Below are 22,699 nucleotides of genomic sequence, written 5' to 3'. Positions count from 1 at the left end.
AGCCCCATATTTTTCGTTATAAATATATTTAAAGATAGGTTATTATAAATAGGTCTGCCGCGAGACACCCAAGACAGTGTGTTTACATACGATGTCGCCGACTGGACACATCAGTGCATTCTAACCTAACCTAACCAACTAGTTTTGCCTCCTAATACTCCCCATAAAAATTTTAACTACCAAGGATTGCCAATAAGCCTCTTGAAAGTCCTCATTACCGATCAAGAAAAAACTTCTGACCTAACCAACACATCAATGCCTGTCCAGCATTGCGCATATTTCGCCAGGAACCACTTTCGGCGCACTCATTAAAAAAAAAAAAAAAAAAAAAAAAAAAAAAAAAATCATTGAAACTACTTTTGAAAGTCATTAGTCATAAATAATAAAGGAAAAATATACTGAAGTCGTCACCATGGAGTAATTGTGTACTTCTCCCTTCTCAGATAAACACGAATGCAGTAACTGTGAATAATACACGAATCAGCCAAGCAGTATAATTTGTATGGCAGTACAATTCACAAGAACTGAACTCAATAATTATCTTACTCAACTATTTACATAAACACGTAGTGTCTTCACATACCGTAAGTGGTGAATTTTCTCGGCCAAAGACCGTCAGTTGATAACAAAGGTCAGGCAGAAAGCCTTTTTTTCTTCTTATTCTTCACACTCGTTGCACTAAAGGTGAAAAAATGAATTTTACTACTCCATCATTAACTCCCCCCCCCCCCAAAGAAACTATCCACATCGTAAACACATCCGACTCATTTCATCTGTCTGATCGTTTGCGTTTAAACTCCTACTTCATACATCACTTCATCCAACGATTTTACATTTTCCTTTGGAATAAATGCTTTTCTTGTGTTTATAGCACTTTCAGAGTACTCAGGCCTAACTAAAGTTAGTCTGGAACCACGTGCTCAAAATTCCAAGAGGAAATGAGGAGCAAGGAAATAAGCAAATAAACGCTTATCACAGTGACCATCCACACAACACAGACAGGCAGTGGCAGGTGGTATGGGACATGGGTACATTACTGTACTGTACTGTTCAATGTTTTTGTGAAAAAGCCATGTTTTAGTGAGCGTGGGTGTGCTTTGGGGACGGGCAGGCATGTGCTCTGATAATTCGAATTTTCAGATATTTCGACATGAGGTTCCCCAAATTAATTCGAATTAGAGAGAGTTTACTGTATGTGTATATATATACTGTATATATATACAGTAATCCCTCTACTATCCAATGTAACAGAGCCAAAGGTATGTCTGGAAAGTGGTCCAGTCCGGAAAGTGGGCCCCTGGCCTGGTACGTAAGGACCCTAACCCAGCCTAACTTAGAAAGCCACCTAAATAACTCCCTACCAGACATGCACAGCACCTATTTAAACCTATTTAAGACCCTATTCACACTAATAATGGACATAAAGCATGAAATAAATGAAAAGGAACCAAAGAATTAGAAGTGACTGTACCTCAGCCAGGGTACTTACATCATGTTTGTGGCCGGCTTTTCTAAGGTTTTGGCAGAGCTGAAAATGATCTTGAAGCACGTACAGTACTCCAGTGTTGTGCTGCACTTAATTCTTTGCACTGTGAGTTATAAATGTTTAACACTGCACATTGTTCCTGACTGCACCATGCCAGTTTCAACCGCCAATTTGCACTCCACAGTTAATCCTTTGAACTCTAAGTTCTAATTTCTTAACACTGCACAACACTGTAAATTCCCGTGTGGTCCAATGGCGAGGTATTGCAATTATTTACTGTTTATTCACAAAAAACGAGCACATGTGGCTTCCATTTCGATATGCATCTACTCACCATTGAAGTTAGGCAGTAACTGTTAATGACAGGGAAACAGAGTTGCCAGATTCCAATGGGCACATTACCAAACTCCTCATTTTTCATTACTAAATTTAACTTTTCGTTACCAAACTCATAAAGTTAGCATTTATTCTTCACTAATTACATATACAAGTGGAAATACATGTGATCACTCTCCTTATAATTAACAGCATGTTGAATACTGTATTTTCACGCTATGTAGGCTAGGAGCTTAATCAGAGTGCAAACAATCCACAATCTCCATCCTGTGTATCCTCATACATGTGAAAAATCCGTTTGGTAATGCATTTTTCTGATTCATTACCACACGAATTTTTCATTACCAAATTGGCCCACATTTGGAAATGAAAAATACCAAATGGCAACCCTGAGAGGGGAGGAGGGGGGGAGGAAGGAAGGGGTGAGGGGGCCATGGTGTAAACCAGCTGTTCAGCGCCGCACGGCAATTTCAAATTATGGGTGGGTAAAAATTACGATGGGGGGGGGGGATTTCTTCTTTTTTTGGCCATTTTGGCGTTCCTAAGGTCCAGGCCCACAATGTCCGGTAAGTGGGGTGTCTGGAAAGTGGGCGTCCGGAAAGTACGGGGATCACTGTATATACAGATACATATATATATATATATATATATATATATATATATATATTTTTTATGCGGGGAAGAAGGAATCAAAGGCCATGAGCCCGCAGTAACAGTTCCCTCCAAGAGGGAAACAAAATACAATATAGAGCCAAATTCAAGATCCGATCATTTTGAGATGCCTGGACACACTGCGTTTGAAAGACTGGAGATCATAGGCAGCAGGAAATACAGACAGAGGGAGACAGTTCCAGAGCTGACCTGTTGCATAAATGAAAGACTGGGAGTAACGGTTAACTCTTGCATTAGAGAGTTGGACAGAAAAAGTATGAGAGTTTGCTGCCAGACGGGTGCGTAGCACCCATCTTAGAGGTGGAGGAATGCAAGCAGACAGTTCAGAGGAGCAGTGACCATTAAAGTAACGAGAGAAAAGAGATAAAGATGCAACAGTGCGGCGAAGAGACAGAGGTTGAAGGGAGTCAGTAAGAGGAGGAGAGTTAATGAGACGAAAAGCCTTTGACTCCTCCCTATTGAGAAGAGCTGTATGTGGGGAGCCTCCCCACACATGAGAGTTGTACTCCACACAGGGGCAGATAAAACCCCTGTATAGAGTCAACAATTGCGCAGGGGTAAAGAAAGAGCGGAGTCGGCTTAGCACACCCAATCTCTTGGACGCAGATTTTACAAGAGATGTAATATGATCTTTCCAAGATAAGTCTCGAGTAAATGAAACCCCAAGCATGTTCAAGGATGATGCAGGATTAAGCTGAATATTATCAAACATTAGTGGGTATACCTGTGGAAGATTTTGTCGGGTTGATAGGTGTAAGAACTGAGTCTTAGATGCATTACAGACAACCATATTATTTTTACCCCAGTCAAAGATACGAGCCAAGTCAGACATTAGGTGTGCCATAGCCTCATCCCTTGTTTCTTGAAGTAACTGTTGAGATGGGCGTTGCGGGAACCGAAAGGAAAGGTGAAGGGTGGAGTCATCAGCGTATGAGTGGATAGGGTTAGATGTACAGCTTAGAAGATCATTGATGAATAAAAGGAAGAGAGTTGGTGATAGGACAGAGCCCCGAGGAACACCACTGTTGATAGATCTAGGAGAAGAACGATGGCCGTCTACAACAGCGGCTATAGAACGACCAGAAAGGAAGCTAGCGATGAAGGCACAGATAGAAGGATAGAAACCGTAGAAGGGCAGTTTGGAAATTAAAGATTTATGCCAGACTCGATCGAAAGCCTTTGAGATGTCAAGTGCAATGGCAAAGCTTTCGCCAAAGTCCCGAAAGGAGGATGACCAGGAGTCTGAAAGGTAGGTGGGAAGATTGCCAGTGGAGCATACCTGACGGAACCCATACTGACGATCGGAAAGAAGGTTGTGATAGGAAAGATGCCTTAAAATTTTTCTATTAAGAATTGACTCGAAAACTTTGGAAATACAGGACGTTAAAGCAATTGGATGATAGTTGGAGGGTTGGGAGTGGTCATCCTTCTTTGGGACTGGCTGAATGAGAGCAAACTTCCAGCAAGAAGGAAAGGTACAAGTTGACAGACAAAGACGAAAGAGTTTGCCTAGGCAGGGTGTAAGCACAGAAGCACAGTTCTTGAGAACAACAGGAGGGACCCCATCAGGCCCATATGCCTTGTTAGTACTGAGGCCAGTGATGGCAGAAAATACATCAACTGAAGAAATTTTAATGTCAGCCATGAGGAAGTCAGAGGGGGAAAGTGATGGAGGAACAGCACCGGAATCGTCTAAGGTAGAATTGGAGGAGAAAGTCTGTGCGAAGAGATCTGCTTTATCAGTAGAAGAAATAGCTACAGAACCATAAGAGTAGAAAAGAGGAGGGAAGGATGATGAGGTAAAGTTGTTAGAAAGATTTTTGGCAAGATGCCAGAAGGAGCGGGAAGAATTCGAGTTGGAGAGTTGAGAGCATTTAGTATGGATGAAATTATTTTTAGTAGAGCGAAGAACAGACTTAGCACGATTCCGGGCAGAAACGTAAAGATGATGTGATTCAGGGGTGGGTTGGCTCCGGTACCTTTTGTAGGCCCTCTCCTTGTTGCGGACAGCATTAGAACAAGCGTGATTAAACCAAGGCTTTCTTGCGTTAGTCAAAGGATATGGGAAAGGAATGTATGCTTTCATGCCCAAGAGAATAACCTCCGTAATGCGCAAGGCGCACTCAGATGGCTCACGGCCATGGAAGCAATAATCATTCCAGGGAAAATCAAAGAAGTACTGCCTGAGGGCCTCCCAGTCTGCGGCTCCAAAATGCCACAGACGACGTTTCTCTGGAGTGTCCACAGGCCGTACCGGAGTGATAGGACAGGTTAAGGTAATAAGGTTGTGATCGGAGGAGCCCAACGGAGAGAAAAGATTAACATAGTAAGCAGAAGGATTAGTTGTGAGGAAGAGGTCAAGTATGTTGGAGCTCTCTCCAAGGCGGTCAGGGATACAGGTAGGGTGCTGTACAAGCTGCTCTAGGTCATTAAGGATAGAAAAGATGTATGCTTGTTCACCAGGTAGATCCGTGAAAGGAGAGGAGAGCCAAAGGTGGTGGTGAACATTGAAATCTCCAAGAATGGAGATTTCAGAGAAAGGAGAAATGGATAGAATGAGTTCCATCGTAGAAGTAAGATAGTCGAAGAATTTTTGATAGTCAGTAGAATTAGGGGATAAGTAAACAGCACAGATATATTTAGTCAGAGAATGACAGGAAAGCCGAAGCCAGAGTGTGGAGAATTCAGAAGAATCAAGTTCAGGAACACGAGAGCAAGATAAGTCGTTGCGTATATATACACAACAGCCACCTCTGGCTTTGAAATGAGTATAGAGAAAGTAGGAGGATACAGAAAAGGGTTTGCTGTCAGTTGCCTCAGACAGCTGAGTCTCCGTTAGAAAAAGAAGGTGAGGTTTAGAGGAGGAGAGGTGGTGCTCAACAGAGCGAAAGTTAGAGGAAAGGCCACGAATGTTGCAGAAATGAAGAAGAAGAGAGTCAGACAGTGGTTCCAGGCACCTTGAGTCGTCACCGGGAGAGGGGCAGATGGTGGGGGCATTTATGGTCCCCCCCCCCCCCTGGGGACTCCGAGGCTTGATAAAACGACGCCATTTTTGGTAAATTTTGAATATATATATATATTTTTTTATTTATATAAGAAGTCTGGAGGTGGAGATATGCACCTAAAAGTAACAGTTCAAAAGCAGCAACAACTGACATAGTCATGTCCTTGCATCTAGCTACAGGCCCTCTGCTCTAACCTGCTGTAGATCCCCAACCCCTTTCAGTTCAGTTGGCAGCTAAGTGTAGCCAGACTGGAAGTCAAAATGACTAAATAACTTAGGAAATTCAATCATACTTCATAATTACATTTTACCAAATCTTATGCAACCATAAGTAAGGTATCAAGTTGTACGAGTGGATCTGTTCAGTAAAGTAAAAGGAAACAGATGACTGTACAGAACCAAGCAGGAGGTGGAATCAGTCATATACCTTCATCTGTGTCAGATAACATTCACTCACTGTCAATACAGTAATTCCTAATAATATATCCTCTCTATCTACATCCACATGCAGAGGAACCTTTCCAATACGATGACATCCACTGTACATCTAGGTTTTGCTTCCTAACTCCAGATGGTTGTCTTCACCTAAGAAAAGACTTATTGTGCTAAAGGAACTGATGAGGGCTACAACTAACTCCTCCAGTTTGCAAAGTCTCTCCTTAGCAAAATACAACACACCTGGAGATCTATCTATTGCCAGACGCCTCAATCCCGTATGGGATGGCCACAAACAAATCGCCTCCAAGTCGCCCTGTCCCCCGCCATATCACTGCCCTGCTCCCAACTCACAAATTATGGGTGGAAATACAAATTACAAGTGGAAATACATGTGATCACTCTCCAGATTGCAATGGCCACATTACCTCTCCACCCCATCCCTCCATCTCATCCTCAGCCTCCCCCTCCCTCTCCCCTCCTCCACCTCACTAACATACACTCTTCTCACCAGTCTCTCACCCTCCATCCTCTCCACATGGCCAAACCACCTCAGTGTGTTCCTCCTAACGCTTCCTATCACATCCACATCCACACCACAACGTTCCTTTATATCCTTATTTGTCAGCCTGTCTCTCATGGAGATAAAGACAATAAAATTTATACAATGTCCTCATTATAAAAGATTAATCATATCTATACAACTGGACAAATTTTACTTAAAACTGCACTATTCCTGTATGACATTGTTCTTCAAACTTTCATGAGCATAAAGATGTGATAACCTGCAATGCACCTCTGATTTACATTATAGTGTTACTTTACCTAATACTGTGCCTAGAAGGTTCATATTTACCAAGGAAGAAGCTCAAAATCATCATGCTCACACAAAAAAACTGGATGTGCAGGATGACAAGACAGGAAACAGAGAACACAAAAGACAGAGAAAAAACATAATGCAGTCAAATCCTGGCTCCATCTAACAAGCAAACTCATATGCAAATTCATTCTTTCTGTCTTTAGAAGTGTTTCATTACTACTTTTGGAATAGTGACATTCTCTTTACCTGCAAATTAAAAAAAAAGGATAGGAATAGGCTAATAAATATCGTGACCAGTTTCTCAAATTACAAAGCTCTTACAATAATTACAAGTGGGTGGGAGCTGAGGAAGGGATCAGAATATATCAAAATCATTTTCTTGTTTTTAAACGTGATTATCAATTCACGTGTAGAAACCCATTTCCCATCATCCAACAACTCATCCATAAGCTAACACACAGCAATACAAATCACACATCACCACCTGGGGACTGATACAAAATTACAGTGCAGTACCTAAAGCGAAGTACGTAAAGACTGTCTCATTCAGGACTGTTGCAATACTATAAGCCGAGCCACTTATACAATGAAGAGTCAGTGGACAGAGGAAGGACAATGAACACTGTGCTGACCCTTCTGCAATTGCCATCATGTATCCAATATTTCTTAACACAAAACAGCCACATATATCAAAGATCTAACAATTTACTTCAGCCAACAATTCAAACATTTCCACAGGCTTACAGAGTCCCACAGGAGTCTTCTTCATTTCTTTTATGAAACAGCATTCTTTAATCACATTTACACAATGGATCCTCTCTCCCTTACAAAGCCACCATCTCTCCCATTTGGCAACCATATTCTCACCACTTACCCTCCTCACCCACCACCCCTCCCCACAAAACAAAAGTCTTGTCTCTTAACAGCTACATAACTGATAGTGTTACTTCAAGTACCCTCTCCATTCTCTTCCGGGAGCACCCAAACTGCCAACTGCTATATCAAATATTTATCAACTCATGCCCCTTCACTCCTCATGCGGCAAAAAAGGATTGAATGATGGATGGATGGATTTACATTTAACTAAGTCCATAAAAAATATGAATACTGATCAGGATTTTTAGCCACATCATGTGTTCAGCTTCGCTGAGGCTCAGAGTAATGGAGTTTTGATATTTTTACAATACTTGCAAATTTTCTGCACAAGAAGCAGAATAATACACTTGATCTGAATGGGGTTCCAAGAAAGGATACAATCATATCTTCCCTGCATGTGGTAAAAATTAACTAAAAGGGATGGATGCAGGTGGCAGAAAAGATTTCCCTTTATAATGGCATAAGGACAAGATGACCCTGATGTCAGCAAAAGCAGCCTCATTCCTTCCAATGCACACAGAAGGCGAGGTGTGGTGAGAGAAGGGGAGGATGCATTACCTAGGGCTTCTTTTTTTTTCTCTCACTCATGTTCCCAAAGAGCGTGAAGTCATGCTCTGGGTGATTAAAATTGATGAGGGGAACGACAATGAATTGTGGAATGCAATCGCAAAACCTAACCACCAAGGAAACTTATTAAGCAGCACTATGAAATTCTGTGCTATAGTACATGCCTGTGAGTGCTGGGTTGTTTGTGGCTATGTCGTGAACCAGGACACTGATGGTAGTGGGAGGGCAGCGGGGAGAGGGATGAAAACGGGGAGAGGCAGCCACACGTAAAGGGGTGGCCACACGGGGAGAGGAAGCACAAAGGGGCCTTGCAACTGTCACACCACGATTTTGAACCTCCTCATCACACCCTAATAGACAAAGAAGTATTAAATACAATACTGTACATGAAGTATGACAACCCACATCACAATAGTGAACTTCACAGGATGACAGAAATCTTGACAAAGACATACACACAGTACAAAAATACAGTTTGAATGGCAATATTCCATCTTTGGTCAAGCCTTTTTCGCATGATGGTTGCCTTCCATGTTCCATTCTTTAGGTTGTCTCTTAACCCTCAGGTTCCTTCCCAGTATGTCGCCCACAATTTCTCCTCTGTGCCTGCATCATTCAGGTATGTACAAAATTTCATAGTTACTGTACTGTCACACATACATTCCACATGTCCAAACCACCTCATGCCTGAACATCTCACCTCACCAACACTCACAATGCCCAATCATCCTCATTATCCACACAGGTTACACTGTTCTTCAGAATGACATTATACATTCACCTCCACATCCTCATTTTAGTACACTCAAATCTGTGAACATTTCCTTTTTTTTACCAAGTTCTGCTTCCATACTGCATCAATATCCTTTCATAAACAGTGTCACTTTATTCTTAACAGGAACAACAGCACTCTATGCTTCTACCCACTACTGACTCACAGTTGAGTGAGACAACGTGAAATGTGCACAAACCCAATCTGGCTTTTCATCATCATCATCATCCAGACCTCCTTTCCCACCCTGGGGCAGGGTGAGGAGTAGCAACACCCAGACAGCCCAAAATTGCCCAATCCAATAGGCCACGCTTCCATTCACTCATCATTCAAGCCCCCGGAATCCTGGCTCTATCAGATACGTCAAAGACATTCACCACGTTCTGTAGCTTCACAAAAAACATATCCGATAGAGTCAATCCGAATGCTGCCACATTAAAAAGGGGTGTCAAATCCCTGATTGTGCACTTCTCCTCACAACATTCATCCAGCCAGCTTGATCTCGTCAGTTCCCTAGCCTCACCGACTTCCAAACCTCTGCTTCCTCATACACTCATCCACCATATCCCTCCACTTTCTCCTTCACCTACCTCGCCTCCTCCCTCCTTCAAATTCGCTCAGATATACCTTTTTCACCACTCTGTTGTTATCCATTTTCTCCACATGACCATACCATCTCAGTACACTTTCTTTGAATCTGGTGTCCACAGACTTCCTCACTTCACATCTTTCACGAATCACATTATTTCGTATCCTATCCATCCTCTGTACTCCACGTACATTCCTCAGCAATCCCATCTCCACTGCTCTTACTCTTAACTTTTCATTTTCAGGCTACACCATAGTCTCACATCCATACGTTAAAGTTGGCACTAACACTCCTTCATGTATGCCTCGTGCAACTGCAACACTCAAGACTCTGTTTCTTATCAAGGCCTTCATTGCACCAGCTACTATTCTTCCTTGTGTCACTCTACTTTCAACTTCTTTTGCACATTTTCCTCTCTTTTCTATCACTGTACCCAGGTATTTGAACTCTCTCACCAATTCCAGTCTCTCTCCATTCATTGTAACATCACACTGACAGTCACCTTCTCTCTCAATAACCATCACTTTACTCTTTTACACATTTGCTCTCAAGGCATGATGCTCACAGACATCAGCAAAACTCTGCACTAGCCTACCAAGGTCTTGTCTGGTATTTGCAAGCAGTACTGCATCATCAGCATACAACAAATTTGAGATATTCCGTCCATCACCATTCATTACCAACGCCATCCCCCTCTCCATTACTTGTGTTCTTACTTCTCTCATCACCCCATCCATATATATATTGAACAGCCATAGAGACATCACACAACCTTGTCGCACGCCCACACTGATCGTGAACCATTCACTTAGATGCCCATTAACCCTTACACATGCTTCACTACCATCATAAAAACTCTTGATGGCACCTAGCAGCTTACCATCTACACAGTACATGCACAAAACTTTCCACAATTCTTCTCTGTCCACTTTGTCGTATGCTTTTTCCAGATCCATGAATGCCATAAACACCTTATGGTCCTGCCTTCTCTGCTATCTGTCTTACTGCAAATATTTGATCCAAACATCCTTTGCCCCTCCTAGAGCCACCCAGTTCATCACTCACTAGGACTTCTGATATCTCCCTTACTTTTTAATAATTCCACATACAGTAAAACCTCGATATAACGGACTTCAGTAGACCGGAATTCACTTTTATCAGACTTGAGGAGCTACCGGACTAAATACCTCAATATAGGAAAAAGTCCAATAAAGCCAGAAGCAGTCCGGACTGCCTGACCACTTCAGCTATGTTCACTACAATAAGGTAAATAAAATACATATTTATCAGTGTACAGTACAGTATTATTATATACTCTATACCATTTGATTAATGTAGTGAAGTTATAACACAGTACAGTACTGCAATGGTAGTCACAATAGTTTAAAAACTGTTCATGCGATCCGGACTAATGTCTGATATACCAGAAAAAGTCCGGATTAGTAGGGGGAAGTCCAGATGTCGCTTCTATTGGAATTTCGCATTTTTCAGAATGGTTTGGGCCCCAATTAGTCCGGTATAGTGAGGTCTTACTGTACCTTCCCTACCACACTCAATAAACTTATACCACGATAATTCTTGCACTCAATTCGCTCATCTTCATTTTTGTACAGGGATACAATCACAGCCTTTTTCCACTCTGAAGGCACAGTTTCACTCATCCATGCCTTCTTACAAATCTCCAACAAGCACTTCATTCCATTCTCTCCACTACACTTAAGCATCTTACATACACCTCATCAACCCCAGCTGCTTTCCCATTTTTCAGCCGTTTCACAGCACTCTTCACCTGTGCGGGTGTCACATACCCTGGTACTGCATTCCTTCTCTGCACACCCCCAAAACCAATCATGTTTACAGCCATCCTGTTCTCTCTATTCCCATTCATCAGGCTTTCAAAATATTCTTTCCATCTGGTCCTTACTTCATTCCCATGGGCTAATAATCTGCCACCTACATCCTTCACATCATCGCATTTCTTTCTGCTTTCACTTCTACACTTTTGCACCTCCTTCTAGAATAACTTCCTATTTTCAGAGTAGTTTGCATTCATTTTTCTTCCTAGATTATCAATTACGTCCTTCTTTTTCCACTTCACTAGTCTCTTTACATGCTTCTTGCTTTCAATATATTCAGTTCTCATTTCAACTGAACCCCTGTCCTGTAACCACTATAGCCACTTCTTCCTCTTTCCCTCCACCGCTCTCTTTAACCTCATCATCCCACCATGCCGTACCTTTCTTCTTTGTTGTTACTCTTGCCACACGACACACCATTCTAGCATTCCTGACTAAGCAGTCAAGCAGTCCCTATACGCATTCCATAAGCTGTCCAGATCCATTTCATTCCAATTTACTGATTCTAACTCCTCCTCTACTTTGGTCCTGGCTTTTTCATCCATCCATCATCCAATCTTACGTTGCCCCATAAGAAGCGTAGGAGCCCAGGGCTAGGCAGTTGGTCCTGACATTTAAGATGAGAGTGACCAGCCTCACTCATCCCTGAGTGGCATTACGTGAGCAATAAACCCCAACTACCCCTTGGATATAAACCTTCACCGGCTCAATCTGACTGGAGCACAATAATTACCCACTAAACAACCAAGCGCCAAAATTTGGTTATATGGTTACCACCCAGCATAGTAAATGGTTTCCTGGAGTACAGTTTTCATTTCTCTAAATCTTATTTCTGCCATGAACTGAATAAACTGAATGCTTAGTTAATTATGCTGCATTTTCTCAAACAATGAAGTAATAAAACAAATGTAATATTTTAAATGCAGTACCATATTACACCCTAATTCTCTGATTACAGATGATGTTAATATAACACCTTTCCGATTTTCTAGATAACTAAAGTAAAGTACGGTGAGTTAAGTAAGTGTGTCTGTTCTTTGTATATAAAAAGCTACACTGCCTTTATGCCACTGTACTAATAACATTCAATATGACATCACTTCTTCTAGGGTGCATTTGTTCTAAAGAATCTGCTAGTGTTTATTAATCAAACATCATTAATATATATATATATATATATATATATATATATATATATATATATATATATATATATATATATATGTATGTGTATATCTATCTATCTATCTATCTATCTATATATATATATATATATACAGTATACAGACAGATAGATAGATAGATAATGTCATCAAAATGTCAATTTATAAAAGTACTGAAAAAATTAAATACTGTAACAATAAATCAGCATAATTAGCTGTTTTGGATCTTCAAAATCAAATGACAATCTTCCATTATCCATGGATTATATAACATAATCCTGTATTGCATTAAAAATTGTAATGTGTAACAGTAAGATCCAAAAGTATGAAAACTAGAGTATCTGTTATATAAGTACAAGAACTTTTAAATACATGCCCAGTAAACTGGACTTCACCCCTTCAATGATGGCTAAACTCACTTTAGTCCTTCAAAAACCTTACCCTTGGAAAAATCCTCCACATGGTTCTTCCTATAGAATCTGGTCTTAAGAACCCATCTCTATACCACTATAAAGCTGCAGTTCTTATGTGATAGTAATTGAAACAGCAGGCAGTTATACAGAAGACTAAATATCAAATATCATCATTCACATCCCTTGAATCCACCATGAACAGAATATAAACTTATAATCCTATTGATTTATGTTTACCTAGTTCAGTAGCTTTTTTCCCCCAATCTTGGTATGTTTCCTCATCATTGTCATTACTATTTTGCTGTACACCTTGTCCTACTTCATGACTGTCATCATAACTGTCATTAATTTTTTTTCTAAAACCTTATCTTCCTCATCTGAAGAGTTAGACAGGCACTGACATCGTTCGGGTCGGTCTATAAATCAGCAATCCTATCAACTCCAATGGCATATTCCTGGTTCAGTGGTTTTTCTCTCCCTTTCTCTTGTTTGCCTTTTTTTTATTTTCCTCTTCCTCTTTCTCCTCCTCCTCCTCCTCCTCCTCCTCCTCATCATCATCATCATCATCATCATCACCATCTATCAAGTTCACCAAGCACTGACTTCCTTTAACCCTTCGTACACTGGGTGGGTTGGACTGACCCCAGCACATTTTTTACGATGATGGTTGTTAATCAGTAATTTTTTTAGGGGTCTGGCAATAATGACTTTCTTTGCATTTGGCCAGTATATAAGTACACAACATCTGACTGGAAAGACTCATAGTTTAGGAGTTACAAGGCCACAAACTTCAATGGGGTCATCTGCTAACCCACACAGCATTCCATGTAGCTTTTTTTCTTTTCAGACTCTAGATATTAATGACCACAACACTGTCTGTTGAGTTGCTTTACAGTAAAAGGAAGAAAATCGCAGAAGATCCTCCCACTGGTAGTACAGGTAATGACTCTGACAGTGATTTATCTGATTCTTACGACTATGAACCACAAGGACCTTCTGAATATAATTTCAGCCTAATGTCAACTAAATACTGAACATATATTGTCATTTTCATTTCATGATATTATAACTGATAAAAATCAGTATACAGTATATTTAATTATCCAATTTCCTTATAACAAAAAAGTATTCTCCTGTACCCATTTTCAACACTATATGGGTGGTTATTTTACTTTCATGGTATTATATCTATTACTCAATTTATTTCATTATGTTATGTGGAAGCGATGAAGAAGATTAAGTTGGGAAAGGCCCCAGGAATTAATGGAGTGTTTGGTGAAATGCTTAGGTATGGGGGTGAGATTGTTGTGGAGTGGGTATGGAAGTTGTGTAGATTGGCTTGGGAAGAGGGAAGGGTTCCAGAGGACTGGAAATCAGGTATAACTGTTCCTTTATACAAAGGAAAAGGGGAGAGAGAAGTATGTGGTAACCATAAGGGTATTTGCCTTCTCAGTGTGAGTGGTAAAATATATGGTAGAATACTCATTGATAGGGTTAGGCATATGACAGAGGAGCTAGCTGGAGAAGAACAAGGGGGATTTAAGAAGGGAAAAGGGTGTGTGGATCAGATATTTGTTATAAGATGTTTAGTGGAGAAGTATCTAGAGAAGGGAAGGAAAGTGTATGCTGCCTTCATGGACTTGGAGAAAGCTTATGAGAGAATAGACAGGCAAGGTATGTGGAAGGTATTAACAATATATGGAGTGGAGGGGAAATTGTTGAGTGCTGTGAAGAGTATGTACGAGGGAGCTAGGGCTACGGTGTGAGTGGATGGTGAGCTGAGTGAGTTCTTTGCTCTCAATGTGGGACTGAAACAGGGTTGTGTGATGTCTCAATGGCTGTTTAATATATACATGGATGGAGTTGTAAAGGAGGTGCAGGGTAGGGCAGTGGATGTGGGGGTGGCTCTAATGAATGAGGGTGAGATTTGGAAGCTTCCGGTGTTGCTGTTTGCTGATGATACAGTACTGTTGAGTGAAGATGAACGGGAGTTGCAAGGTTTGGTGAATGAATTTGGGACAGTGTGCAGGAGGAGGAATCTGCAAGTTAATGTAAACAAAAGTAAAGTTATGGTGTTTGAGAGGAATGAAGTCACAGAGTGTGCAGTGAGGTTAGATGGTGAGGATATGGAGAATGTGAGTGCATTCAAGTACTTGGGTAGTGTGATGAGTAAGGATGGAACTCTGGGGGATGAAGTGTGTGAAAGGGTACAGCAGAGAAGGAAGGCTGTTGGTACACTGAAAGCAGTGATGAGAAATAGGGAGGTGAGTATGGAAGTTAAGAAGTCACTGCATGATAGTATTGTGATCCCTACCCTGACGTATGGAAGCGAGGCATGGACCTTGCAAGAGGGGAACAAGTTAAGAGTGAGAGCAGTGGAAATGAGTTACTTGAGAGGAGCATGTGGAGTGAAGTGGAGGGACAGGTTGACGAATGAAGAAGTGAAGGAAAACTGTGGCGTGGATGTGGATGTGGCTGAGAAGATTAGGAGAAATACACTGAGGTGGTTTGGACATGTGAAGAGAATGGAAAATGAAAGACTAACTAAAAGGGTGTATGTAGGTGAGGTGGAGGGAGGGAGAGGTAGACCGAGGATAAGCTGGAGGGATGGAGTTGAGTGGTATATGAGGGAGGGGGGGGGTGAGTTGGGGGGAGGGTAGTCAAATGGAGGGTGACAGAGCGACTTGGAGGCGTTTTGTCTGCGGCCACCCTTTGCGGGATTAGGGCGTCGGGCTATAGATAGATAGATAGATAGACAGATGTTAAAAGCATGTACAATAAATGATGATGTCGTCATTCATCATCATCATCCAATCCTATGTTGCCCCATGAGGAGCGTAGGAGCCCAGAGCTAGGCAAGTTGGTCCTGACATTTAAGATGAGAGTGACCAGCCTCAATCATCCCTGAGTGGCATTACATGAGCAATAAACCCCAACCACCCCTTAGATATAAACCTCAACAGGCTCAATCCGATCGGAGCGCCATAATTACCCACTAAAACCAATAGGTGCCAAAATTTGGTTATACGGTTACCACTGAGCGTAGTAAATGGTTTCCTGGTATACAGAAAACCATTTGGCTTGACACTCAGTGTAGAGTCACCCACAGGCAGAAGGAAGAGGAAAGAATGAAGGATAGAAAGACAGAAGAGGATGGAAGGAAAGAAGGATGGAGGAGAGGAAAGGGCAGTCACCCAAGAGCAGCACTACATCGAGAGAGTGGATGGTGAGCCCCCTCACCTACCTCACAGATTTAACATACAGATATATTCCAGATTATTAATTATATGAGTAAGCATTCAAAAGAAAAAAAGGGGGGGACACATGGCAGAATACCTCCATAAGCTGTGTCCTAACCAACCTATGACCAAAATTTAATGCTTGTAATTCTGTGGATAAGACAAAAATCTACTACTAGACTTGGGGTCTGCCAAGATCCCACAAGGTGTTCGATATTATTTTTTCCCACCTGGCGTACTAAGCGTTAAACTCAACCATAATGCTAATCCTACCAACTCTCATGGCATTTACCAGGTTCAGTGACTTCTCTCCCCCTTTCTCTGTCTGTCTCCTCTTCCTCTTCCTCCTCCTCCTCATCTTCATCATCTGTTGAGTCCACCAACCGCTGATACCCCTCCGGTCCACACTCCAGGTTGCGTGAAGGTCCTCTTCTCCTCCTTCGACGCTGGCGACGCTCCTCTGCCTGACGCTCGGCTTCTTGGAACGGATTTTCCTGAAATGTTGCAGGTGTAATCATTATTAGTGTTCTGAACTGCAATGACCATCTTGTATACTGGTGGGAAACAGAGTAGATGAAGATAGTGATGATAACGGATTGTTATGATAAACTGCAATCCATTTCATTTCAAGAGGAAGTTCTCACACCCTCAACCAATCCATGTAAAGTAAATGGCAGCTAAACTAAATTTTGGTTCACATAATTCAAACCAAGATCTATTCCACCTTGAATCAATGCCTCTCTCAAATCTCTCGACATTAATTTTCCATACATTAATTCACATACTTCAATGCTCACACAAACTTCGAAAGCCCATTTATATACTTGCAACACTCCTTCCTTATACACAACAACATCTGGACAGAACAGAACAGATAACACCCATTCCATGGTATCCATCTGTGACCACATGCCTCAATCCCAGATGAGGTGATCACAATCAATCACTTTTGTTACCTTGTTTTTTACCATCAGGCTGCTCTATCTTCAACTCATACCACCCTCATTCCCATTCTCCTCCCTCCACATTTCAAACTAGTCTCCTGGCTCATTACCCTCACCATGGTCTTTATAATGACAGAAATGAGCAAATACACATTAAGTCCTGACACCATTCCCTGAACCCAGGCAACTTTAAATATATTATATAATTGCTGAAAAAGAATTGCTTAACTTTGAAACAATCTCCCCCAGTCTTTGACCTGGTCTTTCAAATATAATCATTCAGGGCAGGACCTGAAAGAACCTTAATAATGACTTTATTTGGAAGGCACATATTTTGCAGTTCTTTGAGCTCCTTCTTTCTTTATCACTAACTCAGTAACTCACACACACACACACACACACACACACACAAAAGTACATGGTGAATCATCCTAATAATAAAATAAATTAATAAATATATATACAACTCATATGCAGTGGTGGTAGAGAGGTGGCCTGCAGTCCCAGTGGACCCAGTTTCAAATCTCTGCTGGGGCAGGGAACAGTTTAAGGATTTGAATTTCAAAAAAGCAGACTTTACTGATCTATCAAGAGACCCACTGACATGTTGTAAACGTATCCCCACTAATACCACTACACCAGTCCTGTAAGAAACAGCCCTAGCATGTATTAAATATGGACGGTGGGTGTTAGCATTGAAGTGGTGACATGTGGAGGTGTAAGGTATGGAGAAAAAAAAAAAAAAAAAAAAAAAAAAAAAAAAAAATGCAAAACAAATTAGGCATGGAAAGGAGGTCCTTACAGTTTCTGCTATTCTCATTCAGACCTAATAAACTTTCCCATGATTCTCATACATTTGGCAATTCAGTGGCTACCTGAGAGAGACCACCACCTCGCATAGACCACTCATTGTTAAAATAGCCATGCAAGGGAGAGTTGCTGCATTTTGTTCACCCCTGTTCATCACTGTATTTTTACCCATGTAGCCCTATGCCCTTCCACGTGACTACAGAAGCATTATGCTGGGTAAATCACTATACATCATCAAGAAGACGCTGATTGTCACCATGTATAAAGGGGGCAAGTCTATGACTCAAACAGCAAAGGAGGTAGGAGTTTCTAAAAATACCATTTCAATCTGGTGCAATCGTACCAAACACAGGGATCTCGATACAGCATTGGCACAAAATAAAAGCTCTGGATGACCGAGGAAAATGACTGAGAAAACAGACAACCTGCTCAAAAGGATGGTTATGAAAGCCATCAATAACAAGTACGCAATTGAAGGTTGAAAACCCAGATGTGCTTGCCATCATGTCTATAAGGACAATCCAACACTGGCTACAGACAATGCTTGGACTTCATTGTCACACTGCCAACAAGAAGCCTCTCCGTACCCCGGCCATAAAAAGGCAGCAGCTTGAAATATGGAATAAATACAAATTGTGGAGGGAAGAGGACTGGGCAACGGTTGTTTTCAGCAATGAATCATGCTTCTGTGTAACATGGAGTGCCAACAAGAAGGTTAGACATCCACGTGGGTCCAACTGCTTCATTTCCAAGTACACTGTGAAACACGCAGCTTATGTCACGGTGTGGAGGTGCTTCAGTGGTCGTGGGGACAGGGGGGGCAAAATATTGAATAAAAGGTTTGTCTGTTTAAATCTGGTGTTTCATTTCAATCTTTTTAACATATCAGTCCTAAGATTTTTTGATAAACATGATGGTCCTAAAAATTTTTTGCAGTGACTGAGTTTATATATACATACTGTACTAATTTTGATATTAAGACCACAGTTAATTACAGAGAAACTGCCAATTAAAGTTCCAGTGTCATCTATAAAACTGATCAGACACTTTCTATATTAGTTCTTAAAAAAAAAAAAAAAAAAAAAAAAAAAAAAAATCTATTGCCTCTTAGTGGTAGGTGGGGGCACTCACCATCCACTCCCTCAATGTAGTGCTGCTCTCAGGTGACTGCCCTTTCCTCTCCTTCTTCCATCCTCTTTTGTCTTTCTTTACTTCATTTGTTCCTCTTCCTTCTGTCTGTGGGTGACTCTACACTGAGTGGCAAGCCAAACAGTTTACTGTACACCATGAAGCCATTTACTACACTGAGTTGTAACCATATAATGAAATTATGGAGCCTGGTGGTTTAGTGGCTAATTAAAGCGCTCAAATCGGATCGAGCCCAGGCAGGTTAATATCCATGGGGTGGTTGGGGTTTATTGCTCACATAATGCCAGTCAGGGATGAATGAGGCTGGTCACCCTCATCTTAAATGTCAGGACCAACTTGCCTAGCTCCAGGCTCCTATGCTCCTCATGGGGCTACACAGGATTAGACAATGAATGTGTGAATAAATAAGGGAAAAACAAGTATCATATTCTGACACAGCAGTGACTTTAAAATGGAAACTAACAGGTGAGAAATCCATACCAACTTTCCACCATGTGAAAATGCCACCCTGCAGACAGTCCATGAGTTGATGAGTACTAAGTAAGGAAGGGACATAACAAAGACTGACAAGAGACGACTACGGTTCAAATGAGAACTGATAGGAGAGGAATGCCCTTCAAATGACAAGTGACAAATGGGGAATGGACTTACAGTGATGCTGTGTTGTTAAGTGAAGACGAAGGGGAGCTGCAAGGCTTGGTGGATGAGTTTGGGAGAGTGTGTAAGAAACGGAATCTAAAGGTGAATGTACGGAAGAGTAAAGTGGTGGTCTTTGAGAGAGGTGAAGTCAGCGAATGTACAGATGATGGATGGTGAGGAAATGGAAAATGTGAGTACGTTTAAGTACTTGGGGAGTGTGATGAGTAAGGATGGAAGTTTGGAGGGTGAAGTACTTGAAAGGGTACAACAAGGGAGAAAGGTTGCTGGTTCCATGAAAGCAGTGATAAGAAACAGGGAAGTGAGCATGGAAGTGAAAAAGTTACTACATGACAGTACTGTAATACAAACTCTAACGTATGGAAGTGAAGCTTGGACGTTGTTGGAAGGACACAAGTCAAGAGTGACAGCAGTGGAAATGAGTTATTTAAGAGGAGCCTGTGGAGTCACATGGAGAGACAGGCTGACAAATAAGAATATAAAGGAGCGTTGTGGTGTGGATGCGGATGTGACAGGAAGCGTTATGAGGAACACACTGAGGTGGTTTGGCCATGTGGAGAGGATGGAGGGTGAGAGACTGACGAAGAGAGTGTCTGTGAGTGAGGTGGAGGGGAGAAGAGGGAGGGGGAGGCCGAGGGTGAGATGGAGGGATGGAGTGGAGAGGTATATGAGAAAGGGGGGTGTGAGCTGGGAGCAGGGCAGTGAAATGGCAGGGGACAGGACAACATGGAGGCGATCTGTTTGTGGCCACCCCATGAGATTGAGTCGTCTGGCAATAGATAGGTAGATAGACTTACAATGAGGACCAAAAGGTGAGGAATGAATACCAACCCTCTGAGGAGCAAAAGTGCCTCCCTGTGTGCCGCCCTCCGAGTTGATGAGTGGACTGGCCTCATCCTCGGAGTCTGTGTCGTGGTCAGAGGGGCGCTCGTCCCCCGTGAACACCTTCCTCTTGCACACTGGACAAACTCGCCTATTTTTTGTCAGCCATGGGTCGATGCACTTGCTGTGGTATGCTGTCCAACACAAAAAGGGCTCAGGTGTATTTTTATCTATTTTGTTAATGTACTTCCTGTGGTATGCTGTCAAACACAAAGGAAGTCAGTCTGTCTGTCTGTCTGTTTATTTGTTTGCCAAAGGTTGCTCCATCTTTTGTGGTATGTTTTAGAAAACAAATGGAGTAATTTTTTTTTTGTTCAATAAACTGACGCACTCGTGATATGGTAAAAAAAAAAAAAAAGGGGGGGGGAGGGGGCGTCATTTTGATTTGCTGTTATGCGTTAAGCTGTCTAAAACAATGGGGGTCATTTTCTTTTTTTATTACTAATGTAATTGCTGCAATTTGTTGTATGGGGTTATCTTCTATTAGCCAGGGGTCAATGCACTTCCTATCCTGTGCTGTCAAAAATAAATGGGGTCAGTTGTTTGCTTGTCATGGGTTAAAGCACTACTGTGGTCAGGTAACTGGACAACTAATCCAATGTTCAAAAGGATGCAAATGTGATCTAAGGCTGGGATAGGGAACACTGACTTTAATTTCATTAAAACAGACTTTACTGATCTTCTGCAACTCTCACTGACATGTCACAAAAAAACTTCCCAGCTAATATCCATTTATTTTCACTTATTATGTCACATGAAAAAATCACAAAGTACTAAATCATGCATAAAGTAGCCACACCAGATCAACACTACTTGTGAAAACCTATAACAATCTTAAATACGATCTGATACATAACATCGCTAAAAGTTACTTATCGTAACAGTAAATGATGTGACAACAAAAGCTTTTCCAACACCTCCCATACAGAGGTGATATTATGGCACTTTACAAAGAATAACATGACAGACAACAAAAGGCATCTGTTAAAACTGTCTTCACATCAAGGTTAGGCAATTCTTGTCTCCACTGCCCTTCAAACAAATTAGGAGTATCTTTTTTTTTTTTTCTTTTTTTACAAATAGATAAACAAAAAGCAACCTAAATCCAGTATAGAAAAAATTACATACACCAGACTACAGGTGGCCTCCATTCATTAAAAAATCTGTAACAGCTGGACTTGAACTGCTGTGGGTTGATGTTTGGGGGAATGAGTCTGGGAAAGCGAGTTCCAAAGAGAAGCAGCTTGAAGAATAAAAGAATTTTGATTAGCAGAAGTTCTGCAAAATGGCAACATGACAGTCACATCACGAGAGCTACCAGATGCCCATGCAGGGGGAAGGTGTGGAGAGGTGTCACAAAGTGGATGCAACTTCATCTGCGCATGTCACAAAAATATGTAAAACAATGCAAGGGAAGCAACATTCATTCTTACCTTTTTAGGGGAGGTAGTTCACTGATAATTAGTGGGTTATTATTCTTACTGGTTTGTTATGAATGACATTTATTCACTATTCAAGGTTCCAAAATTCTCACTTGAATTTTAATGGGCACACACTTTCAGCCTAGCTATTTAGAAGCTTGTAACATTGAAAATATGGATCTAAGCCAATTATGTGAGGACAAACACTTTCACACCTGGAATTTAAGAGAATGTCACACTGGAAGGGTAAAAAAAATCTTACTCTTTTATTTACAGCTCCTCACTAACCTCCTCTTTTCAGTTAACCATGTATATATTTGTTTCCTCATCTAACACAAGTGATAATATGGCACGTATACAGACCATGTTCACATGGCAGAATCCTGAGCTTGTCATTGTCCACGTAATCCTCTAGACAGATGGCACAACACTCATACGGATCACCCTTTTTGAACTTGTGTGTGGGCAGCTTCTTCAGGGCTCGGGAGGACAGACGGTGACGACGTGACCGTCGGTAATCTCGTACACACTTCACAATCTGACAACATCACATATTACTAAATATTAAAAAGGGAACCGTATTGGACACAGTGCATTAAACCTTACTA

General features: G+C 41.4%; 1 protein-coding gene across 1 annotated transcript in view; it reads right to left on the bottom strand.

The window, feature by feature from the left end:
• gzl (godzilla E3 ubiquitin protein ligase) overlaps window positions 1-22,699 on the bottom strand; it is a 76,267-nt gene that overhangs the window by 12,747 nt on the left and 40,821 nt on the right. The window contains exons 7-9 of the mRNA XM_080284572.1: window positions 22,455-22,629; window positions 20,620-20,804; window positions 16,521-16,722 (exon numbers count right to left, since the gene is read on the bottom strand). Coding sequence (XP_080140698.1) covers window positions 16,521-16,722; window positions 20,620-20,804; window positions 22,455-22,629 — 562 coding nt within the window. The remainder of the gene's footprint in view (window positions 1-16,520; window positions 16,723-20,619; window positions 20,805-22,454; window positions 22,630-22,699) is intronic.

The sequence above is a fragment of the Coenobita brevimanus genome, chromosome 102 (genome assembly GCF_032717465.1).
Source record: "Coenobita brevimanus isolate Jiangsu-jjx chromosome 102, ASM3271746v2, whole genome shotgun sequence".
Classification (NCBI taxonomy): domain Eukaryota; kingdom Metazoa; phylum Arthropoda; class Malacostraca; order Decapoda; family Coenobitidae; genus Coenobita; species Coenobita brevimanus.
The sequence above is the reverse complement of the archived record's forward strand: the minus strand, read 5'-3'. Positions and strand labels throughout refer to the sequence as shown.